Source organism: Bubalus kerabau, chromosome 19, assembly GCF_029407905.1.
Source record: "Bubalus kerabau isolate K-KA32 ecotype Philippines breed swamp buffalo chromosome 19, PCC_UOA_SB_1v2, whole genome shotgun sequence".
Classification (NCBI taxonomy): Eukaryota; Metazoa; Chordata; class Mammalia; order Artiodactyla; family Bovidae; genus Bubalus; species Bubalus kerabau.
In genome coordinates, this window is record NC_073642.1 from 70,440,436 (window position 1) to 70,457,773 (window position 17,338).

Sequence of the window (17,338 nt, forward strand, 5' to 3'; positions counted from 1 at the left end):
CACTAGCTTTGTCTTTGGAGTGTCAGGGAATCACTTACTGTGCTTGGCAAACTCCACCTGCTCAGCCTTGGGGCTCTTCTCTCTACTACCTCAAATCCCTCTGAGAGATGAGAACCCCAAGAAATGTTTATTTGGAAGACAAAGGTTGAAATTCTGTCTCCTGTAGCTTCTTCACGTTGGCATGGGTTCATAGACACCTGAACTCATTTCAGAGGGTATTGAAGGTCAGCAGTTATAGTGGTTCATGAATTAATCCTTTAGAGATAGTTGGCAAGTGCCAGTTTCCAGTTGGCAGGGTCCCTTCATGGTCATGAATTTGACCAAGGTTTGGGGGGCATTTCATGGCCATTTCATCCCACTGTGCTAGGAATGCTCATTCCTGGTTCTGGAAAAGATTTCATTGATAGGCCATTCAATGTATTGTTACTGGACTAGACCTTATTAACAGTAACTATATGTGAACCGTGAACTTCCAGATGTTCAAGCTGGTTTTAGAAAAAGCAGAGAAACCAGAGATCAAATTGCCAACATCTGCTGGATCATGGAAAAAGCAAGAGAGTTCCAGAAAAAACATCTATTTCTGCTTTATTGACTATGCCAAAGCCTTTGACTGTGTGGATCACAATAGACTGTGGAAAATTCTGAAAGAGATGGGAATACCAGACCGCATTACCTGCCTCTTGAGAAACCTATATTCAGGGCAGGAAGCAACAGTTAGAACTGGACATGGAAAAACAGACTGGTTCCAAGTAGGAAAAGGAGTACATCAAGGCTGTATATTGTCACCCTGCTTATTTAACTTCTATGCAGAGTACATCATGAGAAATGCTGGGCAGGAAGAAGCACAAGCTGGAATCAAGATTGCCGGTAGAAATATTAATAACCTCAGATATGCAGATGACACCAACCTTATGGCAGAAAGTGAAGAGGAACGAAAGAGCCTCTTGATGAAAGTGAAAGAGGAGAGTGAAAAAGTTGGCTTAAAACTCAACATTCAGAAAACGAAGATCATGGCATCTGGTCCCATCACTTTATGGCAAATAGATGGGGAAACGGTGGAAACAGTATCAGACTTTATTTTTTTGGGCTCCAAAATCACTGCAGATGGTGATTGCAGTCATGAAATTAAAAGACATTTACTCCTTGGAAGGAAAGTTATGACCAACCTAGACAGCATATTAAAAAGCAGAGACATTACTTTGCCAACAAAGGTCGTCTAGTCAAGGCTATGGTTTTTCTAGTGGTCATGTATGGATGTGAGAGTTGGACTGTGAAGAAGGCTGAGTGCCAAAGAATTGATGCTTTTGAACTGTGGTGTTGGAGAAGACTCTTGAGAGTCCCTTGGACTGCAAGGAGATCCAACCAGTCCATTCTGAAGGAGATCAGCCCTGGGATTTCTTTGGAGGGAATGATGTTGAAGCTGAAACTCCAGTACTTTGGCCACCTCATGCGAAGAGTTGACTCATTGGAAAAGACCCTGATGCTGGGAGGGATTGGGGGCAGGAGGAGAAGGGGACAACAGAGGATGAGATGGCTGGATGGCATCACCAACTCGATGCACATGAGTCTGAGTGAGCTCCAGGAGTTGGTGATGGACAGGGAGGCCTGGCGTGCTGCGATTCATGGGATCGCAAAGAGTCGGACATGACTGGGGAACTGAATTGAACTGAATTGGAAGTCTCTGGACCACCTGTTTTACTAGCCTCCTATGGCCTGGGTCTCAAGATCACAGTCTAGAAGGATGTGCGCTCCTCTCCTGTGAGAACTCCAAAATTACAACTGGCTGCTGAACAACTGTTGACAGGGGAATGTTGGATCCCACTAAAAAAAGATACTCTATATCAAGGGCAAAGGAAAACCCCCTAAAAGTCAGTAGAAGGGGCAAAATTGTGTTTAAAATTAAACCCCATACCTGCCAGAGATGCTCAGAGGGCTCATACAAAACCTTGTGTGCACCAGGACCCAGAGACCCCATGAGAGACTGAGCCAGACCTGCCATTAAATGTTTGTGTGTCTCCTGCAGAGGCACGGATCAGCAGCGGCTGCGATGGGGACAGCACTGTGCAACAGATCTGGGAGGCCCTGCATGTGGCATAAATCTTCTTGGAGGAGGTCACCATTAGCCACGCCATAAAACCACTGAGCAGCCGACCCACAAGCTGGAGAAGAATTATATCAAAGAAGTTCTTGCACTGTTGCAAAAGCTCTAGGGCCCACAACAGATTCCCCAACCTTGGGATCCAGCAAAGGGACTGAGAACCCCCAGGGAATTTGATTATGGAAGCCAGTGGGATTTGACTACAGAACTTCCACAGGACTGGGGAAACAAACTCTTGTAGGGCACAGACCAAACCTTGTGCTCACCAGGACCCAGGAGAAAGGAGTGGTGACCCAACAAGAGGCTGAGCCAGACTTACCTCTGAGTGTCCAGGAGACTCTGGCAGAGGCATGGGTCGACAGTGGCCTGCTACAGGGTCAAGGGCACTGAATACCAAGGTCCTGCAGCCGCAGGGGGTGCTGGCAAAAGTCCTTTTGAAGGAGGTTGCCGTTACAAGCACTACCCCTACCATAGTTTGGCCTCACACCAAAATACAGGGAGCGAACACAGCCCCAGCCATCAACAGAAAATTGGATTAAAGGTTTGCTGAGCATGGTCCTGGCCATGAGAACAAGACCCAGATTCCCCCACAGCCAGTCCCTCCCATCAAGAAGCCTTGCACAAGCCTCTTAGCCTTATACCTCAGAGGGCAGACAGAATAAAAACCACAATCACAGAAAATGAGCCAAATTGATCACATGGATCACTGCCTTGTCTAACTCAATGAAACTATGAGCCATGCCATGTAGGGCCACCCAAGATGGATGGGTCATGGTGGAGAGTTCTGACAGAACATGGTCCACTGGAGAAGGGAATGGCAAACCACTTCAGCATTGTTGCCTTGAGAATCCCATGAACAATATGAAAAGGCAAAAAATATGACACTGAAGGATGAACTCCCCAGGTTGGAAGGTGCCCAATATGCTACAGGAAAAGAGCAGAGAAATAGCTCCGGAAAGAATGAAGAGGCTGAGCCAAAGCAAAAACAACACCCAGCTGTGGATGTGACTGGTGATGGACGTAAATCTGATGCTCTAAAGAACAATACTGCATAGGAATCTGAAATATTAGGTCCATAAATCAAGGTAAATTAGAAGTGGTCAAACAGGAGATGGAAATAATGAACATCAATATTTGAGAAACTAGTGAATTAAAATGGACCAGAATGGGTGAATTTAATTCATTACATTACAACTACTACTGTGCAGAAGAATCCCTCAGAAGAAATGGAGTAGGCCTCATAGTCAACAAAAGAGTCTGAAATGCAGTACTTGGGTGCAAGCTCAAAAATGACAGAATGATCTCTGTTCATTTCCAAGGCAAACCATTCAATATCACAGAATCCAAGTCTATGCCCCACCACTAATGCTGAAGAAGCTGATGGTGTAGGTTCTATGAAGACCTATAGGATCTTCTAGAACTAACACCAAAAAAAGATGTCCTTTTCATCATAGGAGACTGGAATGCAAAATAGGAAGTCAAGAGATACCTGGAGCAACAGGAAAGTTTGGCCTTGAAGTACAAAATGAAGCAGGGCAAAGGCTAACAGAGTTTTGCCAAGAGAACACACTGGTCATAGCAAGCACCCTCTTCTAAAAACAAAAGTTACAACTATACACATGGACATCATCAGATGGTCAATACTGAAATTAGATTAATTATATTCTTTAGAGCCGAAGATGGAGAAGCTGTATAGAGTCAGCTAAAACAAGACCAGGAACCGACTGTGGCTCCAATCATGAACTCTTTATTGCAAAATTCAGACTTAAATTGACGAAAGTAGGGAAAACCACTAGACTGTTCATGTATGATCTAAAGGAAATTCTTTATGATGATTATACAGTGGAAGTGACAAATAGATTCAGGGGATTAGATCTGATAGACAGAGTGCCTGAAGAACTATGGATGGAGGTTTGTGACATTGTACAGGAGGCAGGGATCAAGACCATCCCCAAGAAAAAGAAAAGCAAAAAGGCAAAATGGTTGTCTGAGGAGGCCTTACAAATACATGAGAAAAGAAGAGAAGCAAAAGGCAAAGCAGAAAAGGAAAGATATACCCAGCTGAATGACAAGTTCCAAAGAATAGCAAGGAGAGATCAGAAAGCCTGCCTCAGTGATCAGTGCAAAGAAATAGAGGAAAACAATAGAATGGGAAAGACTAGAGATCTTCTCAAGAAAATTAGAGATACCAAGGGAACATTTCATGCAAAGATGGGCACAATAAAGGACAGAAATGGTATAGACCTAACAGAGGCACAAGATATTAAGGAGAGGTGGCAAGAATACACAGAAGAACTCTACAAAAAAGATCTTCATGACTCAGATAACCATGATGTTGTGATCACTCACCTAGAGCCAGACATCCTGTAATGGTAGTCAAGTGAGCCTTAGAGAGCATCACTACGAACAAAGCTAGTGGAGGTGATGGAATTCCAGTTGATCTATTTCAAATCCTGAAAGATGATGCTGTGAAAGTGCTGCACTCAATATGCCAGCAAATTTGGAAAACTCAGCAGTGGCCACAGCACTGGAAAAGGTCAGTTTTCATTCCAATCCCAAAGAAAGGCGATGCCAAAGAATGTTCCAACTACGGCACAATTGCACTCATCTCACACGCTAGTAAAGTAATGCTCAAAATTCTCCAAGCCAGGCTTCAACAGTACATGAACTGAGAACTTCCAGATGTTCAAGCTGGTTTTAGAAAAGGCAGAGAAACCAGAGATCAAATTGCCAACATCTGCTAGATCATGGAAAAAGCAAGAGAGTTCCAGAAAACCATCTACTTCTGCTTTATTGACTATGCCAAAGCCTTTGACTGTGTGGATCAAAACAAACTGGAAAATTCTGAAAAATATGGAAATACCAGACCACCCTACCTGCCTCTCAGGAAACCCACATCCTGGCCAAGAAGCAACAGTTAGGACCAAACATGGAACAACAAACTGCTTCAAAATGGGGAAAAGAGTACATCAAAGGTGTATATTGTCACCCTGTTTATTTAATGTCTATGCAGAGTACATCAGGCAAACTGGCAGGCTGAATGAAGCTCAAGCTGGAATCCAGATCACCAGGAGATATACCAGTAACCTCAAATATGTAGACAGCACCACTCTAATGGCAGAATGTGAAGAGGAACTAAAGAGCCTCTTGATGAGGGTCCTAGAGCAGGAAAAACCTGGCTTAAAAGTCAACATTAAAAAAAATAAGATCATGGAATCTGGCCCCATCACTTCATGACAAATATATGTGGAAAAAACAGAAACAGTGACAGACTTTATTTTTTTGGACTCCAAAATCACTGTGAATGGTGACCACAGCCGTGAAAATGAAAGATGCTTGCTCCTTGGAAGAAAAGCTATGACAAGCCTATACAGCATATTAAAAAACAGAGACACCACCTTGCCAACAAAGATCCATCTAATCAAAGCTGTAGTTTTTCCAGTAGTCATATATGGATGTGAGTGTTGGACCATACAGAAGGCTGAGTGCCCAAGAATTGATGCTTTTGAACTGTGGTGCTGAAGAAAACTCTTGAGAGTCCCTTGGAAGCAAGGAGATCAAACCAGTCAATCCTAAAGGAAACCAACCTTAAATATTCATTGGAAGGACTTATGCTGAAGCTCCAATACTTTGGGCAAATCATGTGAAGAGCTAACTCATTGGAAAAGACAGTGACGCTGAGAAAGATTGAGGGCAGAAGGAGATGGGGCCACAGAGGATGAGATGATTGAATGGCATCATCGACTCAATGGACATGAGTTTGAGCAAACTCCTGGAGACAGTGAAGGACAGGGGAGTCTGGTGTGCTGTAGTCCATGGGGTTACAGAGTCAGACACGACTGAGCAACTGAACAATAAGTAGGTTTGTCATAGCTTTTCTTCCAAAGAGCAAGCATCTTCTAATTTCATGACTGTAGTCACTGGCCAGAGTGATTTCAGAGCCCAAGAAAACAAAACAAAATCTGCCTTGGTTTCCATTTTTTCCCCCATCTATTTGCTTTGAAGTGATGGGACCGGATACCATGACTGTTGTTTTTTGAATGTTGAATTTGAAGCCAGCTTTTTCACTCTCCTCTATCACCCTCATCAAGAGGCTCTTTAGTTCCTCTTCATTTTCTGCCATAAGGGTGGTGTCATCTGCATATCTGAGGTAGTTGATATATCTCCTGGCTATCTTTATTCCAGCTTGTGCTTCATCCGGCCCAGCAGTTTGCATGATGTACTCTGCATAGACGTTAAATAAGCAGGGTGACAATACACAGCTTTGATGTTCTCCTTTCCCAATTTTGAATCAGTCTATTGTTTCATGTCTAGTTCTACCTGTTGTCTCTTGACCTGCATTCAGGTTTCTCAGGAGGCAGGTAAGGAGGTCTGGTATTTCCATCTCCTTAAGAATTTTCAAAGATTGCTGTGATCCACAGAGTCAAAGGCTTTAGCATAGTCAATGAAGCAGAAGCATATGTTTTTCTGGAATTCCCTTGCTTTTTCTATGATCCAATGGATGTTGGCAATTTGATCTCTGGTTCCTCTGCCTTTTCTAAATCCAGATTGTACATCTGGAAGTTCTCTGTTCACTACTATTGAAGCCTGACCTAAAGGATTTGAGGTATAACCTAACTAGTTGTGAAATGAGTGCAACTGTATGATTGAACATTCTTTGACATTGCCTTTCTTTGGAATTGGAATGAAAACTGACCTTTTCCAGGCCTGTGACCACTGTTGAGTTTTCTAAATTTGCTGGCATATTGAGTACAGCAGTTTAATGGCGCCATCTTTTAGGATTTGAAGTAGCTCAGCTGGAACTCCACTAGCTTTGTTCATAGTGATGCTTCCTAAGGCCTGCTTGACTTCATTCTCCAGGATGTCTGGCTCTAGGTGAGTGATCACACCATCGTGGTTATCTGGGTCATTAAGACTTTTTTTCCCAGTAGTCATGTACAGATATGAAAGTTGGACCATAGAGAAAGTTTAGCACTGAAGAATGGATGCTTTTGAATTGTGTTGCTGGAGAAGACTCTTAAGAGTCCCTTGCCCAGCAGGGAGATCAAATCAGTCAATCCTAAAGGAAGTCAACCCTGAATGTTCATTGGAATGACTGATGATGAAGCTCCAATACTTTGGTCACCTGATGCGAAGAGCGGACTCGATGCTGGGAAAGACTGAGGGCAGGAGGAGAAGGGGGCGACAGAGGATGAGACGGTTGGATGGCCTTACTCACTCAGTGGACATGAGTCTGAGCAAACTCCAGGAGACAGTGAAGGGCAGGGGAGCCTGGCGTGCTGCAGTTTATGGTGCCACAGAGCACTGGACATGACTTAGCTACTGAACAACAGCAAAGACCTTTTTTGTGTAGTTCTTCTTGTGCTTCTGTTAGGTCCATACAACTTCCGTCTTTTATTGTGCCCGTCTTGGCATTAAATATTCCCTTGATCTCTCCAGTTTTCTTGAGGAGATCTCTAGCCTGTCCCATTCTATTGTTTCCCTCTATTTCTTTGCACTGTTCTCTTAAGAAGGCTTTCCTATCTCCCCTCTGGAACTCTGCATTCAGTGGGTATATCTTTCCCTTTCTCCTTTGCCTTTTGCTTCTCTTCTTTTCTCAGTTGTTTGTAAGGCCTCTTCAGACCACCACTTTGCCTTCTTGCATTGCTTTTTCTTTGGGATGGTTTTGGTCAACACCTCCTGTACAGTGTTATGAACTTCCATCATAGTTCTTCATGTTCTCAGGCTACCGGATCTAATCCCTTGAATGTATTTTTCACCTCCACTGTTTAATCATAAGGCTTTTGATTTAGGTTATACCTGAATGGTCTTGTGGTTTTCTTTACTATTTTCAAGTTAAGCCTGAATTTTGAAATAAAGAGTTCATGATCTGAGCCACAGTCATCTCCAGGTCTTGTTTTTTTTTTTCTTAACTTTATAGGGCTTTTCTGTCTTCAGCTGCAAAGAATATAATCAGTTAGACTTTGGTATGGCCGCCTGGTGATGTTCATGTTTAGAGTCATCTCTTGTGTTCTTGGAAGAGGGTGTTTGCTTGACCAGTGTGTTGTTCTCTTGGCAAAATTCTGTTATTCTTTTCCCTGCTTCTTTTTGTGCTCCAAGGACAAACTTACCTGTCATTCCAGGTATCTCTTGACTTTCTACTTTTGCATTCTAGTCCCCTATGATGAAAAGGACATCTTTTTTGGGTGTTAGTTCTAGAAGGTCCTATAGGTCTTCAGCCATTCCACATCAGCCTTTTAGGCATTAATGGTTGAGGCATAGACTTGGATTACTGTGATATTGAATTGTTTGCCTTAGAAATGAACTGAAATCATTCTGCCTTTTTTTTTTTTGAGGTTGCACACAAGTACTGCATTTCAGACTCTTTTGTTGAGTATGAGGGCTACTCCATTTAGTATAAGATATTCTTGCCCACAGTAGTAGATACAATAGTCATCTGATTTAAATTTGCCCATTCCCATCCATTTTCGTTCACTGATTCTTAATAACTTGATGTTCACTCTTGCTGTCTCCTTGCTGACCACTTGATTCTTGGACCTAACATTCCAGGCTCCTATGCAATATTGTTCTTTACAGCATTGGTAAAAAGAGGGTAAATAGGCCCTCTTTGTCTCTTGTAAACATGTTAAGGTAATAGTCATGGCAACAATCAAAAAAGGGGGGAAAACTGTTTTTGAGTAAAGAATTAAGGGATGTCTACTCCTTTTTGGGACATGTGAAACACTACACGTGTGCAGAAAGTTTCCTTGTGGGTCAAGAGTCAGGGAATAACACCAGGCCATAAGGGGTCTTGCTCCTCCGATAAACCTTCACTTTGAGATCCAGCTTGGCTGAGGGGAGGGTGCACACCCAGGGGAGGGTCCTGAGATAAATTAGCCTGGGGGGAGCTGTGGGCAAAGCAAGATGACTGGCTTGAAGGAAGACAAAGATCCGGAACACTGCCGCCCCTTGCAGCTCAATTCTTAAAGACTCTGCCTACAATACAGGAGACCTGGGCTTGATTCCTGGCTTGGAAGGATCCCCTGGAGAAGGAAATGGCAACCCACTCCAGTGTTCTTGCCTGGGAAAGCCCATGGACAGAGGAGCCTGGCAGGCTAGAGTGCATGGGGTCCCGAGTGCTGGACATGACTTAATGACTAAACCACCAAGCTTCCCAGACATGGGGCTCTGTCTAGTTTGCCCTTGTGTCTCTCCACAGGTACTTTTCCTTTTCAACATACTTTTCAGTTTTACCTTTTGCCTCCTCATCTGAATTCTTTCTTGACAAAGCAGGCAAGGACCAGGGTTGTCCAGCAGCAAGTCCTCTCTTACCCCTGAAAGGTTTGGAAAAACACTAGCATGGTCCCCAGCTGACAAGGCACCTCCCCTCTATGACCCAGCTCCCCGAAAATGCCCTCCGGAGAGAGCCCAGCATGGCCAGCACCCTCCCAGGCCCGGGCCCCCACTTGGAGCCGTCCCTGAGCAGGACCCTCCTCCGCCCTCGGGGAGTGTCCAGTCTCCTCGGTCCCCGGTGTCTGTGAGGATGGAGTCCTGACTGCATCCTGCACCCAGGCCGGCTGGTGGACACAGAGGCCTCAGCGCATGCGGGCGGCCACCCTTCCTGGCCCCTCTCTGGAGCTGGTGGACACAGAGGCCTCAGCGCATGTGGGCGGCCACCCTTCCTGGCCCCTCTCTGGAGCTGGTGGACACAGAGGCCTCAGCGCATGCGGGCGGCCACCCTTCCTGGCCTCTCTCTGGCCCTCCCGCCTGTCCTGCGGCACAGCCATCAGCTCTGTGCAGGAGGCTGAGCGCAGGGTCCCCAGCGCCCTCTGAGGTCCTTCTCACTGACTGTGTGTCCTAAGCACTGAACCAGGTCCCTTTGACACCCCTGCCCCAGCTGCCCCTCCTGGCCCGCCTTCACTGGTGTCCCCTCCTGCTCTGGGTTTCCGGCACCAACCCGCTTGTTCGGGGCAGAATTGTGACCCCAAATTCAAATCTTGCAGCCCTGACCCCCAGACCTCAAGCGTCACTGCTTCTGGAGGTGGCGTCTCTGAAGAGGTGATGAGGGTGAACTGGGGTCCCAGGGCGGGCCCTCGTCCAGTCTGACTGGAGACCCTCTAAGAGGAGGTGAGGACAGAGACAAGCACAGACGGGTGCCCCCGTGAGGACATGGCATCTGCACCCCATGGAGACAGGCCTCAGCAGGAGCTGGCCCTGTGCTCCTGGGTCTGGGGTCCCAGGCTCCAGGGTGTGAGCGGCGACGCCTGTGGTCCAAGCCCCCCGCGGTGTTTGTTACAGCCTCCTGTGCTGACCACCTGACACGGGGCGCTTGTCTGTGGCTCCCCGGGCTTCAGGCTGGCCTCTGCCTGGGAGGCGGAGTGGAGCCCTAGGGGTGGGTAGTGGATGGGGGTCAGGCACCCACGGATCAGGTAGGGATGGGACCAGGGACTCTAGGTGCAGGTGGGGGGATGGGCAGGAAGCCCAGGGGCTAGTGGGGGTGGGGCAGCCAGGCTGTGGACTCCTCAAAGGGAGAAGTTGTGTCAACATACGGAGACTGGCCAGTGAGCTAGGTGAAGTAAAGATGCTTTATTGTCATTAAAGAGATAAAGAGACAGCAAAGAGAATGAACAGGCCCCGACAGTATACAGAAGAAGCTTCCCAAGCTCCAAGACTGTGGTCCTTCCTTCCAGTTCTAGGGGCAGCGCCTCCCATCCAGAGACGCCCATGCACATTTCTGCAATGACGGGAGAGTCTGTACTGTGAGGTGAGGCGGGGCCCCAGGGCTTGGGGCTGGGCCTCTGTGGGTCTCTGGTCTCGCCTGTCACCCCTGCCCTCAGTGCAGGCCGAGCTACTGTGGGACGTGTCAGGCTGTTGGCCGCTGGATGGACTGGCTGCCCTGACGTCCTGTATTCTGGGAGCCTCTCCAGCTCTGTCCACCAGGAACCAGTCAGCAGGCCTGTCTCCAGGCGGTCGGTCTGGCTGGATGTCACCCCTTCCCCACCAGGGCTCCTGCAGCAGCCGTGGGCCCAGGCCCTGCTCACAGCAGCGTCCTCGGTGGAGGTGGCCTGAGTAACTGTTAGTGGTCCTCCCAGGAGCTTCCCTGCTGGGAGGCTGGGCCCCTGCAGGACAGCTGTTCCCAAGGATCTGACACAGGGGCCTCCCCCATGGACTTGTGGTCTGAATCCAGGCCTGGACGAAATGCAGGGGCTGGGCCCTGTGCATACGGTGTGGGAACCCAGCTTCCTCCTTCAGAGGCCCTGTGGTCTGAATCCTGGCCTGGACAAGATGAATGGCGTGGGAGGAGGTGCCCTGTGCAGACAGCCCTGGACCCAGCCTCCTACTCCTCCAGGCAGAACTGAACTCTGACCTGTGTGTTCCTGGTGGGGGACTCGCAGCCCATTGGTGTCTTGCTGGCTTCCCAGAGGGCCTTGGCATTCATCAGCTTGGGTGGGGTCTACGCCTGCTGTCCACTCGGGTCTCCGGGGGTGGGGGCAGGTTTTGGTGACCGTGAGGCCTGCAGGTAGAGATGTGGGCGAGGCTGGCCAAGAGGTCAGAGGTCGCTGGGTCAGAGCGCAAAGGAGCTGGCCTGGTGCAGGTTGATGCTCGAAATAATAGACACTGTCCAGTCGGGTCTGTGGCCGCCCTGGACTCTGCTCACAGGAGCTCTAGGCTCCCTGCCCGATCATATTTCTGTAGTCGGGGACGATCGTCCTCTTCAGCTCCACCACTGATGAGAAGATCCACTTCACCTGGGTAGGGGGGAACAGGGTGAGCAGAGACGACTCATTGTGGGCCTCCCCCAGGGGCAGTGACGAAACAGTGAGGGAACAGAGAGTGGACAGTGAGGATCAGTGTGGGGACGAGGAGTGGACACAGAGTGATAGAAATGGACAATGAGTGGACAGTGAGGGCCAGCAAGGGGACAGACGGTACAGTGAGGGGACAGTGAGGGCACAGTGACGGGACAGTTAGGGGCAGTGATGGACAGTGAGGGGCAGTGAGGGGACAGAGAAGGACAGTGAGGGGCAGAGAAGGGCAGTGAGGGGCAGTGAGGGACAATGAGGGGCAGTGATGGGCAGTGAGGGGCAGTGAGGGGCAGTGAAGGGCAGTGAGGGACACTGAAGGTCAGTGAGGGGCAGTGAGGGGCAGTGAGGGGCAGTGAGGGGCAGTGAAGGGCAGTGAGGGACAGAGAGGGGCAGTGAGGTGCAGTGAGGGGCAGAGAGGGGCAGTGAGGGGCAGTGAGGGAGCAGTGAGGGGCAGAGAGGGGCAATGAAGTGACAGGGAGGTGACTCTGAGGGGACACTGGGAAACAGTACGGTCAGTGAGGGGACAGTTTAAGGACAGTGATGGGATGCTGAGATTGATAGGGAGAAAATGAAGGGTCACAATAGGTGATTAAATAGTTATCTGACTAGGGAATTATAAGTTGAAAAATATGAAAAACCCTGTAAATTAACCATTACTTGAAAAAGCAGGTTGATTTAACCACGAGACTAAGCAGTCTTGCTTAGCAACAAAACTACAGCAGAAGCCTGGGATATGCTGCAAAACGGGAAAGCGAGGATGGCGTGAGACCCACATCCGGCCCAGTGAGCTCAGTGAGCTAATGACCCCTGGGTTACAGCAGGCTCTCTGCACACAAAGAGCAGTCGTTTATGGGAAGGTGACTTTCAAAATGAAAGACCCTCATTGTGCTGAGACCTAAAATATTTTCCGGAGTCTATGACAGTCCTGACCTGACCATCTTGGGAGGGAAAAGAAAACTCCTCTAGCCCACCTGGGGGAGGAACTGATGACCAAAACATGACCTTTACTCAAGAGAGACCAAGAAGGTGTTTTCCCTTCCCCACTTGTCCTTTGATGGAAAACGGTGTCCACGAAGTTCTCAGGGAGCAGCAGCGCCCCATCACCGCTCGTAAGCGTCACAAGCCTCCTAGTCCAAAAACTCATTTCTCATCTACCACTCTACCCTTGCTGAATTCTCCCCACTGACATGAAGGGTGGCGTGTGGCACAGAAGCTCTTCAGACGCCCCTTGAAATGACCCAATCTGTTTCAAGGTGACAGTGATGGGAAAATGAACAGAGAGGGACAGTGAGGGGCAGTGAGGGGCAGTGAGGGACTCTGAGGGACTCTGAGGGGACCCTGGGGACAGAGAGGGGGCCCGAGGGCCCAGCAGGGTGGCTTCCCACCTTGAAGAGGGTCACGGTGGCGCTGTAGCAGACGCTGAGCAGGAAGAGCGTGATGAAGATGGAGATAGTTGTCCAGAGCCCGTCCAGCTCCCCGTCCTGGGCGTCCGCACAGCTCTCCTCCTCCAGCAGCAGGTCTGCACAGGGAGGGGTGGTCAGTGCTGTGTCTGCCCATGGGGCGCTGGGCGGCATCATCGGGGCCTCGGGGCAGGGCTCCCTCTGGGTGGGGGGAAGGTGGCATGATCCACCCATGGGCCAGGCAGGGATCACCTGAGGTCATTCTCTGGGCCCCAGCCCCAGCCCCCACCCCTCCAGCCCTGGCCGCTGTCTGGGCCTGGCCTGTGGGGTCCTGCTCCCATCCTGAGCTGTGCCCTGAGCTGGGGCCCTGACTCCACCTCCCCCCAGGACAGAGGCTCAGTTCCTGGCCTCCTCTGCCCTGGGGGCCAGGCCTGGAGCTGGGAGGGTCAGCAGAGCATGCAAGCCTGGGCCCTGCCCCCAGGGAGGGAGGGCAGACAGCACCGGGCTGTGTCCCTGTGCCCGAGGGGTGAGGGTGCCGGGACAAGGGGCTGAGGGGGGATCTCAGCCTGCTAGGGAGGGGCGTGGGTGCCCCAGGGGAGGCAAGGAATGGATGTCTGACCTGGTCAGTGTGGTCAGTGTGGGAAAGGGCCACTGAGCAGCCCATGGGTGCTGGAGGGTGGGGACCATCTGGTGTCCACAGGGAGAGGTCATGAGACCCAGCTCTGGGTCTGGGCCCACGGGGTCACCCCATGGGTCCTCGAGTGCGAGACCTGAGTGTGTGCAGGCATGTGGGTGTGTGACGGGGGTGAAGTGTGCTCGTGTGCAGGTGGACACCTGACTGCGTGTGGAGGAGGCTGGGTGCGGGCTGTCTCGTGTGCGTGAGGGGCTGGGGCTTGTTGTCTGTGGCTCTGGGCTCAGTGTCTGCAGAGAGCAGCTAGGTCCCTGCCCTGGACGTTCAGGGCTCCCAGCCTGGGCCCCTTTCAGGCACAGGGACGACATCCCCACGAGTGCGCAAGCCTGGCCCCGGGCAGGGACAGCTGGGCAGAGCCTCCTGGCCGAGGGAGGGCGAGGCCTGACCTCGGGAGCCTGAGGGTGAAGCAGGGCCATCCCCCGGCCATGCCTGGCTCCAGGCAGACCCAGAGTGGACACACGGACTCTGGACACCCAGGGACAGGGGCCTGGGGACAAGGACGTGGCCCTGCCCCACAGCGTGGGCTGGAGCAGAGGCGGGAAGCATTGGGCCTCAATCCCTGAGGGTCTCGGGGGCTTCCCCCATTCCTGTCCAGAGTCTGGCCCAGCAGGTAGTGGCTGGAGGGGGCCGTGGAGGTGCGCCTCTGGCCAAGCCCCTCTGTAGCCTCGGGCAGCGCCCAGGTGGCCTGCTGGACCCACTCATTGTGTGTCTGGCCTGGAGCGGGGTCAGCTCCCCCACAGATGCTGAACAAAGTGGCCCAGAGTCGGCTCAGCCCACCCCCCGCAGGCCTCTCGGCCACCAGGGCTCTGCCTCGGAAAGAACCAGCACAGCATTGCAGGGTCCCAGGGCGGCCTGGGTGCTTTATTCATGGCGGCCCAGGAGGAATGCTCACAGGGAGGGGCTAGGGCGTCCTGGCTGGACCTGGAGCCCAGGGAGGATGGGCTGGGTGAGGGCTTGCTGGTGCAGGGACGTGAGGCTCATTTACCCGGAGACTTAGAGATGGACTTCTGCGTGTAATGATTGTGCAGAGCCTCATGCATCACTACACACGTGTAGGCGCCTCCTTCTTGCCAGCTGTTCTTGTTCACCCTGAGCCTGCTGTACAGGAAGTAGGAGCCATCGCTGTCCAGCTGGGGCGGGGTCGTGCCATATTTGTCCTCTGACTCAGGCTGCCCATCTTTCTGCCACTCTACGGCGATGTAGTCTGGGTAGAAGCCGGTGACCATGCAAGTGATGCTGACCGTGCTTTTGCTGAGCTCGTCCTGGGGTGGGGCCAGGACGTACACCTGCGGCTCCCGGGCCTGCCCTGTGGGGACAGGCAAGGCTGTTAGCACAGCGGTCACTCTGATTGGCCCATGGGACCCTCCCATTCCCATCCACCTGGCCCACCTTTGGTCCTGGAGATGGTCCTCACGATGGGGGCTGGGAGGCCTTCATTGTAGACCTTGCACTTGAACTCCTTTCCTCCAGTCCAGTCGTTGTGCTGGATGGGCAGGGCGCTGACCACGCGGTAGGTGCTGTTGAACTGCTCCTCTCTTGGCTTCGTCCTGGCTGTGTTTACCTCCACATCGTCCACGAACCAGGAGAACTTCACCTCGGGGTCATCGTGGCCCACGTCCACCACCACACACGTGACCTCAGGAGTTCCAGAGATTGTGAGGGTGTCCTTGGGTTTTGGTGGGAAGATGAAGACAGAGGGTCCTCCGGGGAGCTCAGGGGCTTTGGGGAAGACATAACAGGTGTCAGCCCCTGGGCAGACTTACTCTTGGGTCCCCACAGCCTCACCTGTGGCCCCCCTGGGCCCTGTCCACATCTGGGGTGTGATGGGGAGACTGGGTGACTTACGTGGGCAGCAATCACAGGTTTTCGGTCTGCATGGGGGAACTGCAGAGAGAGCAGACTGGGAGTTACCAGGGGCAGGAAGCCATGGGCTGGGCTTAGGGCAGGGACGGGTTTTAGCAGGTATGAGCCCTGGGCCTGTCTCTGTGGGTCCAGGCATGTGGATGTTGACCAGCCTGTGGCCATCCTGGACCTGGTGGAAACTCCAGACAACCCCCTTCCCAAGCCTGTGAGACTGTCAGGAGAGAGACAGACAGGGCCTGCCCTGACATGCTGGGCCTGGTTCACAGCACCCCTGGGGGTGGGGTCCCTGCAGGCAGTGGGGCTGACCCTGGTCTCCTGGAGTGGACACCCTCCCCGGGGACCATCTTCTCACCAACAGCCTTGTCCACCTTGGTGCTGCTGGCCGGGTGGGCTACGTTGCAGGTGAAGGTCTGGCTTTTTGTGGCGCTGGCGGGCGCGGTCACCGTGCTGCTGAGAGAGTAGAGCCCGGAGGACTGAAGGACGGCCGGGAAGGTGTGCACGCCGCTCTTCAGGGCACCCGAGTTCCAGGTCACGGTCACCGGCTCGGGCATGTAGCTGGAGACCAGGCAGCCCAGGGTCACGGTGGAGCTGGACGTGTCCCCGCAGCAAGAAGTCAGAGGGTAGACTTTCGGGGCTGTGATGGAGGCTGTGAGAGAGGAGGCTGGGTGAATGCGGGGTCCAGCAGGCCCTCAGGTGCTCATGCCTGGGGCACCTCTGAGCCCAGCCACCATCTGCTCTCAGAGTGTGACGACCGGCCGGCATGGTGGCCACCTGGCTCTGTGCGCTGCAGCTGGGGTGTCTGGACACAGCTGGGGTCGGTGAGTGTGGCTTCTTGAATCAGAGCCCCAGGGCTCCCTCCCTCCTGTTGGAGCTTGGCCCTTCCCATGGCCCCTGCTCCCCCAGCCTGGTCAGCTCCCTGGGCCTGCAGCCCGACTGACTGCCGAGCAGGCGCCCTGTAGCTCCTGACCCCTTGCACCGCCCTATCAAGCACACCATCCCAAGTCTGGCCCCACTTTGGCTCCTGAGCCACACAGGCTGCTGGGACAGGCAGACCCTCAGCCCAGGAAGTGCAGCCCACCCGGTGCCCTCAGGGCGCCCCTTCCCTGCAGCCCCAGAGCCCTTCCTCTCGGGTCTTCGCTCCTCCTTGCTTTGCTCTTCATGCAGACCCTCCACCAAACAGCGCCCCCGTTAGCTTGAGGGGTGGCCCACACCCCTTGTCTCAGCCCTCTGCTTCACCAGCTGTGGCCTGAGCTCTCCCAGCCCTGTGCCCTTGCTCCCTTCCCCCTCGTCCAGCACCCACACCACTGGTCTCAGCCCTCTGGACTCAGCTCTGGACGGCTGTGCTCTTGGGCCCATCTTCTCTGCAGTGCTCACACTGCCCAGTGTCCCTGCATCTGGCCCCACAGCACAAATGGCCCCTTGCACCCTCGGATCCTTTCGTACTGATTGCTCAGCACACACATGGTCAGCTGAGGTCGTCGACAGGGGTGTGACATTCAAG

The 17,338-nt window shown here is 52.0% G+C and overlaps 1 gene segment (V, D, J or C); it reads right to left on the reverse strand.

Moving 5' to 3' along the window:
- Window positions 1-11,742: 11,742 nt before the first annotated feature.
- LOC129633966 (immunoglobulin heavy constant gamma 4-like) lies at window positions 11,743-16,599 on the reverse strand. The segment is given in 7 exon segments: window positions 11,743-11,826; window positions 13,269-13,402; window positions 14,960-15,280; window positions 15,364-15,693; window positions 15,820-15,858; window positions 16,190-16,498; window positions 16,566-16,599. Coding segments are annotated over 7 exon segments (1,251 nt in total).
- Window positions 16,600-17,338: the final 739 nt, after the last annotated feature.